The 21420-nt window shown below is 32.9% G+C and overlaps 2 protein-coding genes across 3 annotated transcripts; both read left to right on the top strand.

Moving 5' to 3' along the window:
• The first annotated feature begins 1805 nt into the window (after positions 1–1805).
• LOC106666290 (glucose dehydrogenase [FAD, quinone]-like) lies at positions 1806–20403 on the top strand. 2 transcript variants are annotated; one of them, XM_024229662.1, is made up of 4 exons: positions 1806–2068; positions 2140–2310; positions 3639–4850; positions 20125–20403. In XM_024229662.1, the coding sequence occupies exons 1-4, from the start codon at positions 1912–1914 to the stop codon at positions 20361–20363; spliced, it is 1779 nt and encodes a 592-aa protein (XP_024085430.1). In that variant the 5' UTR covers positions 1806–1911; the 3' UTR covers positions 20364–20403. The 2 variants fall into 2 exon arrangements, with proteins under 2 accessions (XP_024085430.1, XP_024085431.1); XM_024229663.1 differs by lacking the exons at positions 1806–2068; positions 2140–2310 and adding an exon at positions 3515–3542.
• LOC112127976 (glucose dehydrogenase [FAD, quinone]-like) lies at positions 18943–19385 on the top strand. Its single transcript, XM_024229664.1, has 2 exons — positions 18943–19100; positions 19172–19385. Exons 1-2 carry the CDS (start codon positions 18944–18946, stop codon positions 19360–19362), a joined length of 348 nt encoding a protein of 115 aa, XP_024085432.1. The 5' UTR covers position 18943; the 3' UTR covers positions 19363–19385.
• Positions 20404–21420: the final 1017 nt, after the last annotated feature.

A 21420-nucleotide genomic window follows, 5' to 3' on the forward strand; every position in this document is an offset into this window, starting at 1 on the left:
TTCTTGTAATTAATTATACTTTTTTCTAAGGTCTTGGTTGAGATGAAAAATTAAGTGTCGCAAGTGGGATTCGAACCCACGACCTTCAGTTCGATACGCTGCTACTCTAACCACCTGAGCAATGAATTGTGAATTTGTTCACTCGTACACCGACTCCTCATCTCAACCAAGGCCCTAAATATAAAGTATAATTAATTAAAATCATTAATACAATCAATTATGACTGCTAAATGCATATATGGATTAATTCATGTCTACATTTTACACCATGCTTTGATCATTGGAGGTTGCTTAAATAGAGTTCATGTTAGAAAACAGAAATGTGGAGTTATCCGTACAGATAGTACTCATGGACTAAAAGGACGTATGAAAGTCAACAGTATAAATGGTATGTATACTAAGATAATATTACTTTTTCTTAATAAGAAATATAGCTAAGATAATATTACATATTTTACATATATGACATGTGTACTAAGATAATATTACATAATTTTTCTAAAAGAAATATAATATTATAATTATCTTTGTTAATTATAATATGTATGCTAAGATAATATTACATAATTTTTCTAAAAGAATAATTATCTTTGTTAATTATAATTTATTTATTTAGAAATCGTGAGATGCGGTCTGGTTAATTATAATATGTATACTAAGATTTCACGCCCTAACACCCAAACCTTCTATCTTAGTTTAGCTCTATCCCTTCTGAGTGCTATAAAACTCTGACTCTCCAAACATTCACTCGTAAACTAATTTATCCTATTGCCATCCAAGCTTTAATTTATCTTCTTAAAATTCTTAATTTGGAAGGCCAAATGTATGCAAAAATCACATTTTAAATTACATATAAAATTTATTTCTGTTTTTTTTTTTTTTTAAATTAAAATTCTGAATTTTTGTTCCCATAGGGCTTGTATGGCTAATAATAATAATAATAATGGAGTCAGACTAGCAACAGTCACAGCATGAGAATAGGCTCACCCTTATCATTTTATTCTTCCATTCAAATGTGATAAATAAACTAATTCTACATAACAATAATAAGAAACAAAACACAATAACACTTCTTTTGCTTTATCCTTTTTTTTTATATATTATAATTATCTTTGTTATTATGACATGTATACTAAGATAATATTACATAATTTTTCTAAAAGAAATATAATATTATAATTATCTTTGCTAATTATAATATGTATACTAAGATAATATTACATTTTTTTTATAAGAAATATAATATGTATTATAATTATCCACTATTTTTCGTGGTCCGCTTGACCAATTAATATCATTCAATTAATAAAGGTTTTAAATTGAGATAAAAAGTCAAACTTTATCTCAACTTAAAACCTTTATTAATTGAATTATAATTATCTTTGTTATTATGACATGTATACTAAGATAATATTACATAATTTTTATAATTATCTTTGTTAATTATAATATGTATACTAAGATAATATTACATTTTTTTAAAAATAAAAAATATAATATATATTTTAATTATCTTTGTTATTATGACATGTATACTAAGATAATATTACATAATTTTTCTAAAAGAAATATAATATAATTATCTTTGTTAGTTATAATATGTATACTAAGATAATATTGCATACTTTTGTCTAAAAGAAATATAGTATTATATTATGTATACTGATGTAATATTTCATAATTTTTTCTAAAAGAAATATAATATTATAATTATCTTTGTTAATGCATAGTAAGATAACATTACATAATTTTTCTAAAAGAAATATAATATTATAGTTTTTTTAGGAAAAATTATGTATACTAAGATAATATTATAATTAACTAAGATAATTTAAATAGACCTTCGTTTGTTTTGAATAAATTACATAGTGCATATCACTGTTCATACACTTTGGCAAGGGACTTACAGTAATGGAATTAAACACAACCGAATTTCTCACAACTTTCATCGCTGCAGTTTCAACATATTATCCAGAAGATGTCGATTTGAGTCAACGGCCCATTGACTGGCCACAGGACCAAATCCTGGACTCGTACGACTTCATCATAATCGGAGCGGGATCTGCTGGTTGGACGATTATCCTCTAATTATTATTTCTTTTTGACAAATGATTCTTATAAACAAACGCTGATTAACAGGATGCGTTCTGGCGAGCAGACTGTCAGAAATTTCAAACTGGAAAGTACTTTTGATAGAGGATGGTGGGCAGGAGACAGCCGTATCTGACTCTCCTGGGCTCGACCCTTACACTTTTAACACCGACCTTGACTGGAACTACACTACTGTCAGACAACCGAGAGCATGTTTAGGTAAATATGTTTTCTGAAGTTGATTCTACTTACTGCGCACTTATATAGAGTTGATAATGGGCTTTGGTCTGTGAGTTGGTGAACTCACGTTGAACCGGCCCAGGATCACTTACTGGGTCTGTCTCCACTCGCAGGTTTAAACCCTGTGCCGGTTCAATATAAAACACATGTATAGGTGTATACATTGTATTTTATTACACATATAATTTTTTTCTACAAATTAATTTTGGTCAGTATAAATTGACTGAATTTAATTAAACATTATGAACTTTCACATACTAAAAACACAAATTATGAAGCATTTATTTATATGTCAAATTAAAAAATGTACAAAAAACAATTCATGGCATATCAATTAATAAACTAAAGTTGATTAATCTACTTGTTCATTATTGTTTTGTAATTTAATCACTCTTCTTTACTCATTAGTCATTACATTAGCATATTCACTCCATTGCTCTCTCACCAATTATTAAGTGACTTATCATACATATCTGAATTTTGTTTCTTCACTCATAACTATTCAAATAATCACCAACTCAACAGATCAGACATATTTGTTCACTTCTCAATCAATTGATCAACCATTCAATCACCAAATCACTCACAACTTTGCTTATTTCATTCACATTTTTTCACATTTACTTACTACTCTCAATCATTCCAGCATTCATTCATTTAATCATAACTCGATCATTTGTTCATTTATTCACTTGACCCCAACCATCAATCATCTAATTAAATCTCTCACACCTTCACTCACACTTCCACTCTCCAATATAACATATTTTATATTGTTCCCTTAACATTTTTGATTTATGTGTGTCTTGAAACAACCTCACTTGTGAAATGATAAATAGGAACCAAAATAGCTTAGGCTTCTGTTGGCACTCAAAATAAAAGAACAATTGGTTTGTAAAATATTCTTAATATTAATATGTGTTTAGCGTTGTTTTTATAATTTGACATAATTAATTATTTCAATTGATTATAATTTTTATCTAAAGTCTTGGTTGAGATGAAAATTGTCATGATAGCTCAAGTGGTTAGAGCAGAGCATATTGAATTGAAGGTCGTGGGTTCGAATCCTGCAAGTGACACTAACTTTTTCATCTCAACCAAGACTAGATAAAAAGTATAGTAATTGAAATATTCTTAGTGTGTCCAAATCTATTTTATTATATTTGATTTATACAAATTTTAGAAAAAATGAATGAGTAGGAAGTATTCAGGTAATACTTATAGCTAGGCGTTTTATAATATTTATTTGTAAAATTGTTAAATTTGATGCAAATTATATCTAACATTTTTTTAAAAATTATTTTTAGCTCGAAATGGTAGCTGTTTATATCCGAGGGGTCATGTGATGGGAGGTTCGAGCACAATAAACGAGATGATGTATGTTAGAGGAAGTTCTTTTGACTATGACGAATGGGAAGCCGATGGAAACCCAGGTTGGGGATATAAGGATGTCTTACCGTATTTCATCAAGTCTGAGACTATCAATATTCCCGAGCTCGTCGACTCTCCATATCATGGAAGGAATGGTCCGATGTCGGTACAGCTGGCATACTATGAGACTCCGTTTTCACAAATTTGGATCAATGCCGCAGAAGAATTTGGCCTTCCTTATGGAGACTACAATGGGGAGAATCAGAACAGGGTGATGAGGGTGCAGTCTGATATTTTGGGCCCATCAAGACAGAGTACTTCAAAAGGATATCTTAATCCAGTGAGGAACAGGACAAATCTTCATATTGTAATGCGATCAAGGGTTACTAAAATTATTATAGATCCAACCACTAAGACAGCAACAGGTGTGCAGTATGTAAGAAATGGTCAAATCTATCAAATTAATGCAATGAAAGAAGTTATCTGTTCTGCTGGGGGTATTAACACACCTCAAATATTAATGTTATCTGGAATAGGTCCTGTTGAAGAACTCGAATCATTGGGTATTCCAGTCATTGCAAATCTGCCCGTTGGAAAGTACCTTATGGATCATAATCAGGCCCCTTTAATATTCTTGATTAATCAAAATATTACACTTACAACAAGTGTTTATAAGACTGAAGAATCATCATTGGAATATGCAAAATACCGACAAGGCCCTTTGACCACAAACGGTTTCGATGCAGTCGGTTTTTATAATGCTGCCCAAGACCTACAGAGTCCATCTGATCTAGGATTGCTTTTTGTTAGCTGCCTCCCAGAAACAAACACACAAGATCTACCCTTGTTGATGGCCAGTGTTTTCAACATAAGACCACTAAGCTTTGGGAGCGTGACGATCAATTCAACAGACCCTTTTGACCGACCTATAATTGATCCGAATTTTTTTGGAAACCTGGAAGATATGCAGTTGATGTTCAAAGGTTTGAAAATGATTTTGGAAATTACCAATACAACAGCTATGAGACAGCTGTCACCCCAATTGTACAAGGACTTCTACCCAAACTGCAAATCTATAGATGACATGAACCAATTGTTGGTGTGCATCATGGAAGAGTACTCATTTACAGTGTACCACCCTGTTGGAACTGCAAGGATGGGGCCTGATCCTAACACGTCTGTTGTAAATTCCAACTTGAGTGTACATGGAGTTAAAAACCTGAGAGTTGTCGACACATCCATCATGCCTAGAATTGTTCGGGGAAATACGAATGCTCCTACAATCATGATTGCAGAAAAAACTTCAGATATAATAAAAAATCAATTTCTGTAAAAAACAAACAAAAATGAGACATAAACTCTTTGACTTTGTTGTAATATAAATATTTATTATATACTTGCAAAATAAATCTGACTCAAAGGTGTGGTTCTCTTGAATTGTCTGGTAATAAGTAAATATCGGGCACAGCTATCTGCACAGACTCACGCAGTGCCCCCCCTTACCTTCTCATAGGCCAATAATCCAGGCAATATGAAAAAAAAAAAAAAAAAAAATGGAATAAAGAAAGAAATCATTATTGTCTGGATTCTAGACCAAGTCATTAGGCAATGATAATGCAGATCAAGCTAGCATATGAATAGCAACGATGCTACATGACTGAGATATTCCTTTGAGCCCAGCCAGAAATAATTAAAAAATTTGTGTTGGAAAGATTGCTGGGTTCTAATGACTAACAAATTAAAAAGCATAAAAAGTTTGGCCAAACCGTGGGTCATGGACAAAATAAACAAACAAATTGGTTGCAATACTAATGCACAAGCATCTCCTAATTAACAAAAGCGATGAAGATGCCCCCCTTTTGCAGCACACAAATAAGTGGAAAAACAATTGGCACTGCACAAAACAAGATGTGGTTTGTCCATGATTTTCAAAATATATTCTAAAAATCGGGTAGCAAAAAATTTTGTTGGATACCTGATGTCGATAAATCTAAATGGTTGCTTTGATGGCCAACATGTGGTTTTTTTACCATGTAATATTCTGTGTTGAACAAATTGTAAAATAATTTTTAATTTAATTTCAATAAAGTTTAGCAGTCATAATTATACAAATTATTTCAATTAATTATAATTTTTATCTAAGGTCTGGTCGAGATGAAAAAAGTTAGTGTAATGAGCAATATTCAAACCCACGACATTTGGCTCAATACACTGTTGTTTTAACCACTTGAGTAGAAGTCATGATAGCTCATGTGGTTAAAACAGCAGCATATTGAGCCAAAGGTCAAGGGTTTGAATATAGCTCGTGACATTAACTTTTTCATCTCAACCAAGACCTTCGATAAAAAGAATAATTAATTGAAATAAGATTACAGTTGCCACTAGTAGAAGTAGGGATAAATTGTTTTTTAAAATCTTGCAGTTCTTTCTTGAATAATTCTGTTTTATATAGTTTGATTTTTTGATTATGTTCCTTTAATTTTAAAAGAACACTTTTCAAATGTGCCACTAATTTATTTGAAAATATATATCACCCATATAAACTAGGATATTAGGCATTTTTGAGAATATTATGTTAATAGCATACTGAAAGGTTGGTAGGAACTGATCCCCCATCGTCTTAACTATTGAACACTGAAGTCAGTAATTCGGTGGAGGGTGAGGCTTGAATGCTTCCAGGCAAAACTCTTTATTCTCTGGAGCGGAGGAAATGGTGTCAATGACTGAAACGTGGATTTTTCAAGGAATGATGGGGATGGAGGCCGAATCGATGGGAAGGAATGATTTTATGTGAATCTAGGAAGAATTTGTCTAAAATATTATTACTTTTATAAATAAATAAAATTATATTTCCTTTAGAACGAAACAAACAAAAATTATGGACACTAAGATAATATTATAATTAACTAAGACAATTATAATATTTATTTCTTTTAGAAAACAATATGCATATTAAGATAATATTATAATTAACTAAGATAATTTAAATAGACCTTCTTTTGTTTTGAATAAATTACATAGTCTGCATCACTGTCCATACAATTTTGCAAGGGACTTGCAATAATGGAATTAAACACAACCGAATTTCTCACAACTTTCATCGCTGCAGTTTCAACATATTATCCAGAAGATGTCGATTTGAGTCGAAGGCCTATCAACTGGCCACAGGACCAAATCCTTGACTCATACGACTTCATTATAATTGGAGCGGGATCTGCTGGTCAGACAATTATCCTCTCGTTATTATTTCCCTTTGACAAATGTCTATTATAAATAAATGCTGATTAATAGGATGCGTTCTGGCGAACAGACTGTCAGAGATATCAGACTGGAAAGTACTTTTGATAGAGGATGGCGGGCAGGAGACAGCCGTATCTGACTCTCCTACACTAGCAGCTTACACTTATAACACTGAACTAGATTGGAACTACACTACTGTCAGACAATCAAGGGCATGTTTAGGTAAGTATGTTTTACTTATGTATGTTATGTAGGTTGGTGGTTAGGGGGATTTTTTCCTCCTTGACCTTCTTCCAGATGTCCTGACGTGAATGATCTAGCCGGGGGCATTCCAGGAAGACATGGTTTGAATCTTCAATAACTGCTCTCTGACACCGCCCACAGTGAGGTGACTCTTTTACGCCTATGCGGTGTAGGTGTGACGCCAGTCGATGATGGTGGAGTGGCAGATTGATCAATGTGATGTAGAATTTCCTTTTCTCTTTGAAGAATTGTATCATGCTCTTACAGGGACACGAGGGACTAGGGTTCCATAATACTTTCCTTTCTCATGTAGGGATGCGCCATAATCTTCGTTCCACGAAGAGAAGACATTTTTTTTTAAATTTGGGCTACTATGTCTAAAGTCGTAAACACGTGATTTCTGCTTTCACCTGTTGAAGTCGCCTCCTTGGCTAATTGGTCCACCTTTGCGTTTCCGTATACTCCAGCCCTTTGATCCATATAATCGCGGCTGAGCTGCGTTTTTGCAACTCAAATATTAGGGATCTGATTGTGTATATCATTTTTGGGCTTTTGGAGCTAGATGCGTTAATGCTTAGCACTGAACTTAGGGAATCTGAGATGACTACTATCCTGGGCATCATTTCACGCTTGGCATATAGCAGTGTCTCTTTATTGCCAGTAGCTCTGCCGAGTGTACGGAGGCTTTCTCGCTGAGATGGAATTTGGCATATTGTTTGCTCGTTGTTTCAAGAAAGGCTGTTCCTACTCCAGTTTCGCTTTTGGATTCATCGGTGTGTATATATATATGTGTGATCTGGGAACACTGATGTAAGTCTTGCGTGAAATACCTGGTGGTATCCCACAGCTTTTTGGTGGCCATGATGGATAAAATTAGGGAATATATTCACCTTCCTGATGGTTTTAAAATAATCGACATTATATGTTCGTACACCCTCGGATTTTTCCCTGTTCCGGTTGTATTGAGGTGTGAGCTCACAGAATAGCGATACTAAGAGAGGAGTTTTTTGTTTCCCAGAATGTTTTGGTCAATAGTGTTCTGCCAACATTGAGATCTTGGCCAGCAAGGGGTTGTTTGTCAACATCTTTTCTGCAACGAACTTTCCGGCCAACTTTTTCCTCCTAATATTAAGTGGAGGTTCTTTTGCTTCAACTAATAAGGCGTTAGTCGGGGAGGGTGTCAAAGCATGTAGGGACTTGTATTGGGTTCTGTCCAGCTTTAAAAGATTCGATTTGGTGACATCGTTATAAAAGAGACTTCCGTAGTCAAATTGGGACAGCACTAGGGTTCGGCGTAATAGAAGGGATGTTTTCATGTCCGCCCCATAGTTATAGTGGTTGATGCATCTTATGATGTCAATTACTTTTTCACAACTGGCTACTGCGTTGTTAATTTGTTGTCTCCATAGGAGTTTTTGGTCAAGATGCACGCCAAGTAGTTTGACACATCATTGGGGCCAAAGTCTGGTTCCCTAGTCTGTAAATGTCCGGTTGAGTGTATTTGAGGCGTCTCGAGAACGTAATAGCGGAGCATTTCTCTCCAGAGATGGTTTTAGTCCGTGATTTTTGGCCCAAGCCTGGAGGTTCTTTACGGCCTTATTCATAGTTTTGAACGTGCTTCACAGTAGAGTTATATCCTCGGCAAAGAATACCTTTTTAGTTTCATTTCCAATTGAGTCGCCCAAATCCGCAGTATATATGTTGAATAGGATCGGGGTGAGGGCAGAGCCTTGTGGGAGGCCTGATGAGGTATTCCGTGGCCCCTGGAGTGTTCCCTTTGTCTTAACGTATACTTGCCTGTTGAGGGGGAGATGAGATATATTTCTGTCTAGTCTGTAGGCTATCCCAAGGAGGACCATTTTGTTGACTAAGATGTCGATGCATACATTGTTGTAGCAGTTCTGTAAATCGATGAGGGTGCACAGGAGAAAATTATTATTCCAGAAGTTAATTTGTACGTCTGTGATAAGGTTTGCTAGAACTTCCAGAGTGCTTCATCCTTTCTGAAAGCTGTATTGGTGATTGGGTAGGATGTGGTTAGGCTCAAGGAACCAATCAAGTCTGGCTTTTATTAGTCTTTCAAAGGTTTTCACTAAGCATGACGATAAGATGATGGGTCGATATGATTTATACGTGCGTGGGTTTTTACCCGGTTTTAAAATCCATAAATTATATTGTTTTATTTTTTAATCAATAAAAACACATCATTCATTCTTTCACTCACTCACACATCTATCATCCACTAACTGTCTTCTTAGTAGTTAACCATTACACTCACATATTCACTACATTACTCTTTCACTAATTATTAAGTAAATTATCACACGTATGTATGCATATTTGAATGTTATTTCTTCACTCATGATAGTGTAAATAATCATGAATTCGTTTAATTATTGTTATTTAATTATCATCAATTCAATGATTAATTTAATTATTAACTCAATCAGTTTTTCACTTATTTGCTTGACCCATCCATCAATCATATCATTAAATCTCTTACACCTTCGCTCACACTTCCACTCTCCAATATAATATATTTTATATTGTCCCCCTTTACATTTTTGAATTATAACTCTTGAAATAACCTCAATTGTACAAATAATGAATAAGAACCAAATAACTTAAGCAACTGCTCATGCTCAAGATGGAAGATCTGTATTGGTTTTTATAATCCAAAATAGCTACATTTCTGAAAGTTATAATTCAAGCTTTCTACAGTTGATGAAAGAAAAAATAAATAAAATAACTGTGAGTAAGTGAGGATTTATCGTTTTTAGGAGCAACCAATTTGTGCAAGAAACAATTGTAGATGAAACTAAAATAATATTTAAATTGATTTATAATTTTTATGTAAAGTAAGATTGAGATGAAAAATTAGAGTCACGAGTGGGACTCGAACTCTGGATCTATGCCCCGATTAACTAGGACCAACTAAAACATATAGACTAACTCAAACAACATACAGATAGCTCAAATAATATATTAAAAGTATTAAGTTAATACTTATACCTAGGATTTTAATCTGTTTTATTGATAATTATGCAATTTATATGTAACTTTTTATCTGAATTGTTTTTAGCTCGAAACGGTAGCTGTTTGTATCCAAGAGGTCATGTGATGGGAGGTTCGAGCACAATAAACGGAATGATATATGTGAGAGGAAGTTCTTTGGACTATGATGAATGGGAAGCCGACGGAAACCCAGGTTGGGGTTATAAGGATGTCTTGCCGTATTTCATCAAGTCTGAGACTATCAATATTCCCGAGCTCGTCGACTCTCCATATCATGGAAAGAACGGTCCGATGTCAGTGCAGCTGGCGTACTATGAGACGCCATTGTCGCAAATTTGGATCAAAGCTGCAGAAGAATTTGGCCTTCCTTATGGGGACTACAACGGGGAGAATCAGAACAGGGTGATGAGGGTGCAGTCTGATATTTTGGGCCCATCAAGACAGAGTACTTCAAAAGGGTACCTAAACCCAGTGAGGAACAGGAAAAATCTTCATATTGTAATGAGATCAAGGGTTACTAAAATTATTATAGATCCAACAACTAAGACAGCAACAGGTGTGCAGTATGTAAGAAATGGGCAAATGTATCAAATTAATGCGAAGAAAGAAGTTATCTGTTCTGCTGGGAGTATTAACACACCTCAAATATTAATGTTATCTGGAATAGGTCCTGCTGAAGAACTGAAATCATTAGGTATTCCAGTCATTGCAAATCTGCCCGTTGGAAAGTACCTTATGGATCATAATCAAACCCCTCTAGTATTCTTGATTAATCAAAATATTACAATTACAACAAGTGTTTATAAGACTGAAGAATCAATCTTGGAGTATTCAAAAAACAAACAAGGTCCTTTGACCACAAATGGTTTTGATGCAATCGGTTTTTATAATGCTGCCAAAGACCTGCAGAGTCCATCTGATCTAGCATTCCTTTTTATTAGCTGCCTCCCAAAAACAAACAAACAAAATCTTCCCCTGGTAATCGTCAATGTTTACAAGCTGAACACACTAAGCATTGGAAGCGTGACGATCAAATCAACAGACCCGTTTGACCGACCTATAATTGATCCAAATTATTTCGGAAACCTGAAAGATTTTCACGTGACGTTGAAAGGTTTGAAAATGATTTTGGAAATTACCAATACAACAGCTATGAGGCAGCTGTCACCCCAATTGTACAAGGACTTCTACCCAAACTGCAAATCTATAGATGACTTGAACCGATTGTTAGCGTGCATCATCTTAGAATACTCATTTACAGTGTACCACCCTGTTGGAACTGCAAGGATGGGACCGGATCCAAAAACGTCCGTTGTAAATTCCAACTTGAGTGTACATGGAGTGAAAAACCTAAGAGTTGTCGATGCATCCATCATGCCTAGAATTGTTCGGGCAAATACAAATGCTCCTACAATCATGATTGGAGAAAAAGCTTCAGATATAATAAAAAATCAATTTCTGTAAAAAAGAAGAAACAAACTTATTGAATTTGTTAAATATAAATATTTATTATGTACTTACAAAGTAAATCTGACTCCAATTTGTGGTTGTATTTGAATCCTCTAGTAATAAATCCCAAGTTCAGTAGAATAGTTGGCTATGCATATTTTCTGCTCTGAGCACTCTGCTATCTGCACAGATCACTCAGTGCGGTTTAGCCCCTCTTACCTTCTCCAGGGCCCAATAATCCGGGCAATATGAAAAAAAAATTAATTAAGAAAGAAATCATTATTATCTGGATTCTGGACCAAGTTTGCATAGCAGACAAAGCTACCAAACAAGCAGTAACCGCAATGCCCCAGAAACTAGTTTGAGTCCCACCAAAAATTATTTTTAAAAACTTATTTTGAGAAGATTGGCTAACTGCTGGGCTGTAAAACTGACAAATTAAAAGAGATAAAAACCATCAGGCAAACTGTGGGCCATGGAAATTCAAAGAATAGTGATGACATGATTTCAAATTGGCCAAACCATATTAATGCATGAGCATTGTCTAATTGACAAAACCCATGGAGATGCCCCTTGTGCAGCACCGAAATAACTAGAAAATAATTGGACTGCACAAAACAGTGTGGCTTGCCCATGAAAGACTGGAACTACACTACTGTCAGTCAATCAAGAGCATGTTTAGGTAAGTATGTTTTAAACTAAATTGATTCTACTTATTGCACATATGCATAGGTATACACAGGTAATTTACTATGCCTATAATTTATTTCTACAAATTTGTCATTTGTGATTGGTATAGACAGAATGTCTGGATTTAATTAAACATTATGGACTTATGTATATTGCAAGATAGACCTCTGATTTAATACATTTCCATTCCTAGACCATTTTATTGTGCAAATATGGTAAAGAATATAACATCTCAAAATTAAAACTCAGACTGAACAGAAACGAATGAATGTAGGGCAACATTTTTGATATTACAACTAAAAAACACAAATTTTGTAAGCATTTAGCTTGTATGTCAAATTTTTAAAAAAATTCATGGAATTATATCAATAAAAATTATTAATAAACTAACATTGATTAATCTACTTGATGACTGATCTGATTGAAAATGGAAAGCTAAATATTTTGCAATTTTTTTTTTTTTAATCAATAAAAACCCATCATTCATTCTTTCACTCACTCACACATCAATCATCCACCAACTCGGCCTTTTTTACTAGTTAATCATTACACTCACATATCCACTACATTACTCTTTCACCAATTATTGAGTAAATTATCACACGAATGTTATCCCTTCACTGATTATAACTCAAATCATCATAAACTGTTACCTTAGGGAATCACTCACAACTTTGCTTGCTTCAGTCAAATTATTTGAGGAGGTGGAAAGAGCCTCACAATAAATCTAACTAAAAAATAAAAAAATGGAAAAGCTTACAAAGTTTTAAAAATCCAAAATAGCTTAATTTCTAAAAGTTATATTTCAAGCTTTCTACAGTTGACAAAAAAAAAAAATTAATTAATATAAAATAAATTTTAAATAAATATAAAATAAAATAACTATGAATAAAAAGTGAGGAATTATTGTTTTAGGAACAACCAAATTGTGCAAGAAACAATTGTAGACGAAACTAAAATATTTTATTTGATTTATAATTTTTATGAAAAGTGTGGTTGAGATGAAAAATTAGTGTCACGAGTGGGACTCGCACCTATGACTTCTGGGTCTCGGTTTACTAGTACCCTATAAAAGATATAGATTATTAAAATATTAAAAGGATTAAGTTAATACTTATAGCTAGGCTTTTTATCTGTTTTAATAAAATTGTTAATTTTATAAACTTGATGCAATTTATATATACTTTTTTAAAAATTGGTTTTAGCTCAAGATGGTAACTGTGAGTATCCAAGAGGTCATGTGATGGGCGGTTCGAGCACGATAAATGGAATGATGTATGTTAGAGGCAGTTCTTTTGACTATGACGAATGGGAAGCCGATGGAAACCCAGGTTGGGGATATAAGGATGTCTTGCCGTATTTCATCAAGTCTGAGACAATCAGTATTCCCGAGCTCGTCGACTCTCCATATCATGGAAAAAATGGTCCAATGTCAGTGCAGCTGCCTTACTATAAGACTCCATTGTCACAAATTTGGATCAGAGCTGCTGAAGAATTTGGCCTTCCTTATGGAGACTACAACGGGGAGAATCAGAACAGGGTGATGAGCGCGCAGGCTGATATTTTGGGCCCATCAAGACAGAGTACTTCAAAAGGGTATCTAAACCCAGTGAGGAAGAGGACAAATCTTCATATTGTAATGAGAACAAGGGTTACTAAAATTATTATAGATCCATCAACTAAGACAGTAACAGGGGTGCAGTATGTAAGAAATGGTCAAATGTATCAAATTAATGCGAAGAAAGAAGTTATCTGTTCTGCTGGGAGTATTAACACACCTCAAATATTAATGTTATCTGGAATAGGTCCTGCTGAAGAACTGAAATCTTTAGGTATTCCAGTCATTGCAAATCTGCCCGTTGGAAAGTACCTTATGGATCATAATCAGACCCCNATTATTTTAAAAAACTTATTTTGAGAAGATTGGCTAAGTGCTGGGCTGTAAAACTGACAAATTAAAAGAGATAAAAACCATCAGGCAAACTGTGGGCCATGGAAAATCAGAGAATAGTGATGACATGATTTCAAATTGGCCAAACCATATTAATGCACGAGCATTTCTAATTAACAAAACCCATGGAGATGCCCCTTGTGCAGCACCGAAATAACTAGAAAATAATTGGACTGCACAAAACAGTGTGGCTTGCCCATGAATCTCAAAAATTTTATTGGATACTTGAAGCAGATAAATGCATATGGTTTTATTTGATTGCCTTCCATGCGTGGTTTGTTTTGCCATTTAGAATAAATGTATTTATTAGCATGAGTTTGTGTTAATTGATAGGTTTGTAGTGGCTATAGAGCTACCTACAGACTCACCAAATTAGGTTAGTTATTATATCAAATAAAATTCGAGGTGCTGGCAATAGCTCAGTAAGGTGAAAAAGTGCTCAGTTGCTTTAAAGGCCTTAAAAATTTCAGTATTTTTGCCTTACAATGACTTGTCTCATAAAGATTTATAATATCCATAGAAATTAGCTGTGCTCCGTCTTCACAATCCACCATCGAATATAAATAAATTAATTAGCTAAAACTAATAAAATCACAAATGGCATTGTATCATTTTGTAATTCTTATCACTCATATTTTATATTAACCATCCAATTTAGCTTTTAAAAAATCCTTAGTAATACTATAGGCCTATCCCATTAGTTTTATCCATATCCAAAATTCTAGAAAAAACAATTAAAAATAGATTATTGGACTTCTTTAGTGAAAATAGAATATTTGTCCAAAACAGCATGGTTTTCTTCCTGGCAGAACTGTGCAGGCTTTGTTTGATGTTACGAGTTGATTTCACAATCACAATCATTATCAAATGTAATTATGTTATTGAAATGTTTCTGGACATTAAAAAGCTTTCAGCTCTGTTAATTATAAGTTGATGCTAAAAAAAACTTGAGTGTATTCGTATGCCTAATATTTCCCTTAAACTCCTTTAATCATATTTATCGGACAGAACTCTAGTCAAAAAAGTTGGAACAGATTATAGTTCTTTACGCGTTGAATCGAGAGTACCACAAAGTACAGTCTTAGGCCCAATTTTATTTGTTATATATATTAATGATTTTTTAAAAATTAAATTCTCTGGAAAAATATCTCGTTACGCAGATGATACTTGTATCATTTTCTCAGGTGATAATTTAATTAAAACTATAAATAATGATATGAAAATGATTAATTTTTGGTTAAACTCAAACCTTCTATTTTAAACACAAAAAATGTAATTTATTACACTTTTCATTAAAAAAGACAATAAATACTAATAATTTAAAATTTGCATTTCATACTTGTGATGATAATGATGTGTGTCCTTGCTTGCCTATCCATTTTGCTTACAGTGATAGATATCTTGGTGTGACATTGGACTCAAATTTGAGATGTAATTTACATATTGATTCTTTGGTTTCCCGTCTGAGAAAGCTCTTTTATAAATTTAGCATTTTACGCAACTTTATGAAAATTGAACTTTTAAGGTCAATATATTTTTCTCTTACACATCCATAATAGCCTATGGTTTTGTTTCCTCGGGAGGTACTAATAAATGCTACACTAAGTCTCTGGATGTAACGATACTCACTGCTTAAAAATATTTTACATAAACCATATAGATATAAAACGAAAAAATTCTACAATGAATTTAAAGTAATGAATCTATACCATATCTTTCTTTACTATCTTTTTTTTAATGGTCATACAAAAACAGAGGAAGTAAGAAATTGTTCAGATTACAATTTGTCTATAACGTTAATACTTTTATAAATAAATAGTTCTATTTCTTTTAGAACAAATTATGTACACTAAGATAATATTATAATTAACCAAGATAATTNGGACCATGGACAATATGAACTTTTTTGTTCATTTTAGGGTGAAGAATCTACTGGAGAAGTTTGTAGCACGAGTAGCAATTCACCCTGTATACAAAAATAATTTTGTAGCTATAGTTACATCAGTGAATATAACACAAGACACAATTCATTGGCTAATTCACATTTTTACAATGTAAAACTATGCAATATTATAATTTTTCATTAAATATGACATATTTTTTTATAAGCTTTTCCAACATTTTTTATTTTTTAGGTGTTTTATGTGCACACGTACATGTGATAATTTCCTTAATAATTAGTGAAAGAGTAATGTAGTGGATATGTGAGTGTAATGATTAACTAGTAAAAAGGGCTGAGTTGGTGGATGATTGATGTGTGAGTGAGTGAAAGAATGAGTGATAGGTTTTTATTGATTAAAAAATAAAATATTGCACAATATTTAGCTTTCCATTTTCAATCAGCATCAGCCGTCAAGTAGATTAATTAATTTTAGTTTATTAATAATTTTTATTGATATAATGCCATGGATTTTTTTTTAATTCAACATACAAGCTAAATGCTCAGAAAATTTGTGTTTTTTAGATGTAATATCAAACTTTTTTTATAATAGAGGATTATTATTACAAAGAAGGTAAACAATTTATAATTTCAAAAATTTTAAATTGTAGTTAAGATATTTTAAAGCCAAGATTTTTTTTATTGGTTGGTTTTTTTTTCATGCTACAAGTTTATTCTGTATTATGTTTGTTTTTCATTTTGTAAAGATTTATTCTGTTTGTTTCTCTGATGATCTCCAAAAACTCCTGCTGTCTAGAACAAGCTTTGCTTTGTGACAGCAGAACGGGATGTACCAAAATATTATGTTTTGTTCAATTCACTAGTTTCCTGGTCCACTTGATCCTTCCTTATTTGATCAATAATTTTATCTCAACTGAAAACCTTAATTAATTGTAATTATGTTTTGTTATAAATTTATTGTAATGTACATTCTTGCAAATAAAGATTTATTGTATTTAATAGTGAAGCTACAAAATTGATTGAGCCTTGCTAACTCATTTAGTTTTTGGTGGATCAATAAACTTGTGTTAAATTAGAGAAAGAAAGTACCAATAATATTTTATTTTTCAACTTATGCTTGAATTGTGAATTCCTACCTCAAAAACACTGTCTAAAGACCTGGACAAAAATAATTTAATTAAAAATTTCATTAGATTTATTTCAGGATTTACCAGTACATTTTTCAAGAGAAAACCGTATCAAAATTAATTACTTCCCAAAGTAAAATTGAAAAAAAAAAAAGAAGTTATTTCCTTTACGTTGTCTGGTTTTATCGGTATGCTTGAATCCTTAATTATTTCATTAATTCTGTCCAATAAAGGACAAATATACAAACGGCACATTGCATGTCTTTTCAGGTGCTCTCTCCTGTGGGGATAGCACAATGCCATTTCATACATTTAATGGGCAATACCCATGGTTTTATTGTTGCATACGAGTGGAGTGCATAGATCTTCGGAGCACATTCAGATTTTTCATTTGAACAAACCACTCAAATTTTCCTCCCTACTTGTCATAAAATGAACTCGAAGTTAAAACTTTAAAAGAAATTTTATTTATAATAAGAGATACAGAGTATGGCTTTAATAATATGGTAATGTGCTGGGGGTGGGGATTCTAATGGGAGTTTTTTTTTTTTTTAATTAAAAAAGCAATTTGTCAGTAAGAGATGAATTACATCTGGCATAATAAACATAAACACAAAAAAAATTACAGACAATTCAAACAAGAAAATAAACTTAATTTGGCTAATAACATGAATATAGGCTCATCCTTATACTTTTATTCTTCCATTCAAATATGATAGATAAACTAATGCTACATAACAATAATAAAAAACAAAAACACAGTAACACTCCTTACTTTATTACCCCTCAATCTGTATTTCCTTCCATTTCATTTTTCCGCTCCGGCAGCCTCAAAAATTCCTGAAAAAAGAAAGAAATCTTGCGCGCACAACTCTCATTCAAACATTAGCAGGCAAACATTCAATGGTATAACAATTTGTGAAAAGGCCTAAATCTCATTATAAATTCCAATAAATTTGAGAAAGCTGAAAAGTGCTTTTTGAAAGAAACACTGGGGACAACACCCAGTAACTCCTTTAAATCACTCGAAAGGTTGAGCCTTTGCCTAAAGGATTGCAAAGTGGGACAGTCGATCAAAATATGTTTTACTGTCGAATGATACGTTCTCCACTTCGCATACATCGAGGACAAGTTGGAAGGTTGTTGCCTATTAAAAGCCTATTGTGGATTAGCCTGATGTGACCTATTCACAATCTAGAGAGAATCACAAGTTCTTTTCTTCCAAGTTCCTCAGTTGGCCATTTATGTACAACTGGTTTAATTCCTTACATACTATCACTACAGACATATATTATTATTATTTTTACTGTTAGTGTTACTATCTTTTTTTTAATGGTCATACGAAAACACAGGAAGTAAGAAATTGTTCAGATTACAATTTGTCTATAACGTTAATACTTTTATAAATAAATAGTTCTATTTCTTTTAGAACAAATTATGTACACTAAGATAATATTATAATTAACCAAGATAATTATAATATTGTATTTCTTTTAGAAAACAATAAGGACATTCGGATAATATAATTAACAAAGATAATTTAAATTGTCCTTCATTTGGTTTGAATAAATTACATAGTCTGTATTACTGAAAACACTTTTGCTGGGGTGCTAGGGACTAGCACTAATGGAATTAAACACGACCGAATTTCTCACAACTTTCATCGCTGCAGTTTCGACGTATTATCCAGAAGATGTCGATTTGAATCAACGGCCGGTCAACTGGCCACAGGACCAAATCCTTAAGTCGTACGACTTCATTATAATTGGAGCGGGATCTGCTGGTTGGACGATTATCTTCTAATTATTATTTCCCTTTGACAAATGTCTATTATAAATGAATGCTGATTAACAGGATGTGTTCTGGCGAACAGACTGTCAGAGATTTCAAACTGGAAAGTACTTTTGATAGAGGATGGCGGGCAGGAGACAGCCGTATCAGACTCTCCTGCGCTAGCAGATTTCAATCATAATACAGAACTTGACTGGAACTACACTACTGTCAGTCAATCAAGAGCATGTTTAGGTAAGTATGTTTTAAACTAAATTGATTCTACTTATTGCACATATGCATAGGTATACACAGGTAATTTACTACGCCTATAATTTATTTCTACAAATTTGTCATTTGTGATTGGTATAGACAGAATGTCTGAATTTAATTAAACATTATGGACTTATGTATATTGCAAGATAGACCTCTGATTTAATACATTTCCATTCCTAGACCATTTTATTGTGCAAATATGGTAAAGAATATAACATCTCAAAATTAAAACTCAGACTGAACAGAAACGAATGAATGTATGGCAACATTTTTGATATTACAACTAAAAAACACAAATGTTGTAAGCATTTAGCTTGTATGTCAAATTAAAAAAAAAAAAAATTCATGGAATTATATCAATAAAAATTATTAATAAACTAAACTTGATTAATCTACTTGATGGCTGATCTGATTGAAAATGGAAAGCTAAATATTGTGCAATATATTTTTTTTAATCAATAAAAACCCATCACTCATTCTTTCACTCACTCACACATCAATCATCCACCAACTCAGTCCTTTTTACTAGTTAATCATTACACTCACATATCCACTACATTACTCTTTCACTAATTATTAAGTAAATTATCACACATATGATATTTCTTCACTGATGACTCAGTCATAAACTCAATAAATCAATGTAGTAATTATTTATTCATTCATTCAACCAGTACATCAACTGTTACCTTAGGGAATCACTCACAACTTTGCTTGTTTCAGCCAAATTATTTGAGGAGGTGGAAAGAGCCTCACGATANCCGCAAGGATGGGACCAGATCCAAAAACATCTGTTGTAAATTCCAACTTGGCTGTACATGGAGTGAAAAAACTGAGAGTTGTCGATGCATCCATCATGCCTAGAATTGTTCGGGGAAATACAAATGCTCCTACAATCATGATTGCAGAAAAAGCTTCTGATTTAATAAAAAACAATTTCCATAAAAAAAAGAAACTCATAAACTTATTGAATTTGTTGAAATATAGATATACATTATAGAATTGCAAAATAAATCTGGCAAAGTTGTGGTTCTCTTGAATTGTCTGGTAATAAGTAAATATCGGGCACAGCTATCTGCACAGACTCTAGCAGTGCCCCCCCTGCTTACCTTCTCATAGGCCAATAATCCAGGCAATATGAAAAAAAAAAAAAAAAAAGGAAGAAATCATTATTGTCTGGATTCCAGACCAAGTCAGTAGGCAATGATAATGCAGACCAAGCTAGCATACGAATAACAACTATGCTACATGACTGAGAAACTCCTTTGAGCCCAGCCAGAAATAATTAAAAAATTTGTGTTGGAAAGATTGCTGGGTTCTAATGACTGACAAATTAAAAAGCATAAAAAGTGTACGCTACGGTACTTATTTTAGAAGTGTTTATAGACAATAAATATTTAGGGTTGAAAAAAGAACTCACAACACTTTTCTTCTTTTTAGATTACATTTTATTTTAGGGTAATAATTTTCCTCTCTTGCTACAGTTTACTTACTGATCAGCAAGATGGCAGCATCATCAAAATAAAAAAAGACAAATGCCTGAACAAAAAGTTTGGCCAAACCGTGGGTCATGGACAAAATAAACCAACAAATTGGTTGCAATACAAGTTGCACAAGCATCTCCTAATTAACAAAAGCGATGAAGATGCCCCCCTTTTGCAGCGCACAAATAAGTGGAAAAACAATTTGTGCTGCACAAAACAAGATGTGGTTTGTCCATGATTTTCAAAATATATTCTAAAAATTCGGGTAGCAAAAAATTTTGTTGGATACCTGATGTCGATAAATCTAAATGGTTGCTTTGATGGCCAACATTTGGTTTTTTTGCCATGTAATATTCTGTGTTGAACAAATTGTAAAATAATTTTTAATTTAATTTCAATAAAGTTTAGCTGTCATAATTATACAAATTATTTCAATTAATTATAATTTTTATCTAAGGTCTGGTCGAGATGAAAAAAGTTAGTGTAATGAGCAATATTCAAACCCACGACATTTGGCTCAATACACTGTTGTTTTAACCACTTGAGTAGAAGTCATGATAGATCATGTGGTTA

The sequence above is a fragment of the Cimex lectularius genome, unplaced genomic scaffold, assembly GCF_000648675.2.
Source record: "Cimex lectularius strain Harlan isolate CLEC.00 unplaced genomic scaffold, Clec_2.1 scaffold5, whole genome shotgun sequence".
NCBI classification, from domain to species: Eukaryota; Metazoa; Arthropoda; class Insecta; order Hemiptera; family Cimicidae; genus Cimex; species Cimex lectularius.